The 2,745-nt window shown below is 41.7% G+C and overlaps 1 protein-coding gene across 1 annotated transcript in view; it reads right to left on the bottom strand.

Annotated features, from left to right (window-relative positions):
• LOC102207259 (neurofilament medium polypeptide-like) overlaps positions 1-1,762 on the bottom strand; it is a 10,694-nt gene extending 8,932 nt beyond the window's left edge. The window contains exons 1-6 of the mRNA XM_005744726.1: positions 1,681-1,762; positions 825-883; positions 551-568; positions 341-373; positions 224-259; positions 55-84 (exon numbers count right to left, since the gene is read on the bottom strand). Of these exons, the coding sequence (XP_005744783.1) occupies positions 55-84; positions 224-259; positions 341-373; positions 551-568; positions 825-883; positions 1,681-1,691 (187 nt within the window). The 5' untranslated portion in view covers positions 1,692-1,762. The remainder of the gene's footprint in view (positions 1-54; positions 85-223; positions 260-340; positions 374-550; positions 569-824; positions 884-1,680) is intronic.
• Positions 1,763-2,745: the final 983 nt, after the last annotated feature.

Raw genomic sequence — 2,745 nt, 5'->3', positions numbered from 1 at the left:
AGCACACGGACAGGTAAGCAAACAGCTAAGCAGAAAGATGAATAGAAAAGTTACCTTCAGTTTGCTCTTCACTTTCATGAACATCTGAGGAAACAGAAAAAGAATTATGTGTGTGTGTGTGTGTGTGTGTGTGTGTGTGTGTGTGTGTGTGTGTGTGTGTGTGTGTGTGTGTGTGTGTCTAGTGTGAAGTGTAAACAATGTGAAGTGTGTGTTGTATTGTTACCTGGCTCTGTTGTGACAGGTTCACTTGTCCTGCCACCTAAAAACAAAATCAACAGAATGAACAATAGTGTGTGTGTGTGTGCGTGTGTGTGTGTGTGTGTGTGTGTGCGCGCACTACCATTCAGGTGCTCCAACAGAGGCAGAATTCTCTCTGGAACAGAAAGAAAAACCCCACTTTCATATATCGACCTCTGAGGTCTGTAGGTGGTACTCCAGCCACCACTCACCACCTCGGACACAGACTGAACACTGATTTAAATTGAATTGTTTTTGAAACGGCAGGATCAAAGGTCAAATCTTTAACTAATGCAAGCGACCTTATATTTACCATCTTCTGAGTTTCTCTCTGGAAGGAAAAGAAATGATGACATCAGACACACTGACCACATGTTTCATATCAAACATGCCACATGTAAAATCATAACTGATGACTACGGGCTTTTAATACTAATGACCCTTAATTAGGTCACTACAGTTAATACAATCTGTAAAATAAATCTGTAAAAACACTTGAATTGTTAAATAATTATAATTTCATATGAAAATACAGACTGATAAACGTGATTGATTAATGATATGATGATAATGATGTCATGGCTTACTCTGGACTGGAGCTGCAAGTGAAACAGCAACAAGCGCAAAGAGCAGCAACACAGTTGACCTGCAAAACACACACACACACACACACACACACACACACACACACACACAAAATTTTCAATCCAAAGTGTTGCAAAGTGTGATTTGACTGCAGCCTGTTTGCATAATTTGACTAGCTTGGTAAAAACATGAAGAACAAAAGCTTTTCGATGAATCGGTTGCTGTGGTTTTGACATGTTTTCGATGTTTTTGCTAATAGTCTAAATGGAAATTTAAAGCTAAACGTAACTCTGAACCCAGAATAGGGACAGATTTATCAGGAAATCTAATCAAAAGCCATGATTTTAGGACTTCTCTCTCAACACAACTGCAGGAAAGAAACTAAAGAACATGAAGTGATGAATGCCAGGTGATCAATCTCAGGTTAAATGACTGGGCTCCTTTGTGTCTCCTCCTCAGAAACACACAAAGCATCTATTCTTTACCAACATATAGCGAGCCAGCGCGGAGAACCTTTAAGGATCAGTGTGTTACTGTCGGTGAGAGGAAACAGGATTTATTCAGCCAGCAAACAACCGAACACGGCCTGAACTCAGACAGCAGCACCACACAGAGCCAGACTTCACGCTGTAGTTTACTTTGAAATTATTTCACCTCTCTTTGTTACTGTACAATGTGAATCAGATCAAAGGTTGAAAAGGAGCTCTTGAAAAACTCTGAGTCATCAGCTTCATGATTTTTTCCAGGCAGAGAGCAGGAGTGCCTCTTGAGCTTTGTGAAACCATTTAAAGCGGTTCAAAGTTTGAAGACAGTCTTGACCCAGCATACTGCTCATTTGTAGCTAAAGAATGAACTCACCGCTGCAGCATGTCGGTAATCCGCAGGTTGATGGAAGGTCTGATCAGGTGAAACTTAAGTGTATTTAAACTTGACTGAAAGAGAGCAGCAGCTTTTTATACTCCTCCTCTTCCTCCTCCTCCTCCTCTGCTCCCTCCTCCGATCACCTGGGCATCTGCACAGACTCACTTTGAGCTTCTTTAAAAGTGCCCTGTTTACATTCAGAGCACAGAATTAAATCCAAATTATTCTAGACCCTGTGGTGAATCAGCACGAAAAGCAAAGAGGTGCAGGGTTAGAACAGAACAGCATTCACTTATTGTTCATAATGAAACCAAAGTGGTGGTCTCAGAGCTTCTGCTTCCTGTGTGTTTTCCTTTTAATGACCCTTGGACTCTCGCACCAGCATGACTTTGTTCATCATTAAACTGAACTCCAGTTAATGAAGCCTTTAACTCGTTTCTCCTTGCAGAATGTTTGTTCATGTTTTCTCAACTTCAACTCCTCGTGCTTTCGTCTGATCAGCATTAAATTACTCTGAGCTGATTGTTATCGCAGCACCAACGTTTGAAACGTAACGCTGAGACAAAGCATTGTAACCACGTCTAACTGTTCCACCAGGAAATGTACAGAGATGTGTGTGTGAGCATGTGTGTGTCTGGAATGAATATGTCCTCAGACATGAACCGGTTGGACCACAAAAACAAAGAGCGTCTTCTTTTCCTCTTCACGTCTGTATTGTTGGTCTTTTGTTTTTAGATCTTTTTATGAATCTGTATATTCATTTCTGCCCTCAGGAATTCGCATGATAAGGTGGGGCCAGGTTTCACAATGAGCACACCCGAAACCCTGATTGGGACCCACACCCAGTTTCACACCTTGGCTCAGGGGATTAGAGGATCATCAGGGGATCCTTTTGTCCGTCTGTGGAGGGATACTCCCACTAGGTTTAAATCTGGGACTCCCCACCATTTGACCTTAGAACTGAAGAAGCTTCTCGGATGAGAGGTGAAACGTCTTCAAGCAACTTAAAGAAGTCCAGACGCTTTTCTTTGCAAGCTCCTTTGACTATGAATCTGTATAGAA

The sequence above is a fragment of the Pundamilia nyererei genome, unplaced genomic scaffold (assembly GCF_000239375.1).
Source record: "Pundamilia nyererei isolate P.nyererei 1_Seehausen unplaced genomic scaffold, PunNye1.0 scaffold00148, whole genome shotgun sequence".
Classification (NCBI taxonomy): Eukaryota; Metazoa; Chordata; class Actinopteri; order Cichliformes; family Cichlidae; genus Pundamilia; species Pundamilia nyererei.
Note: the sequence above shows the minus strand (reverse complement) of the source record. Positions and strands in the feature narration are given on the sequence as shown.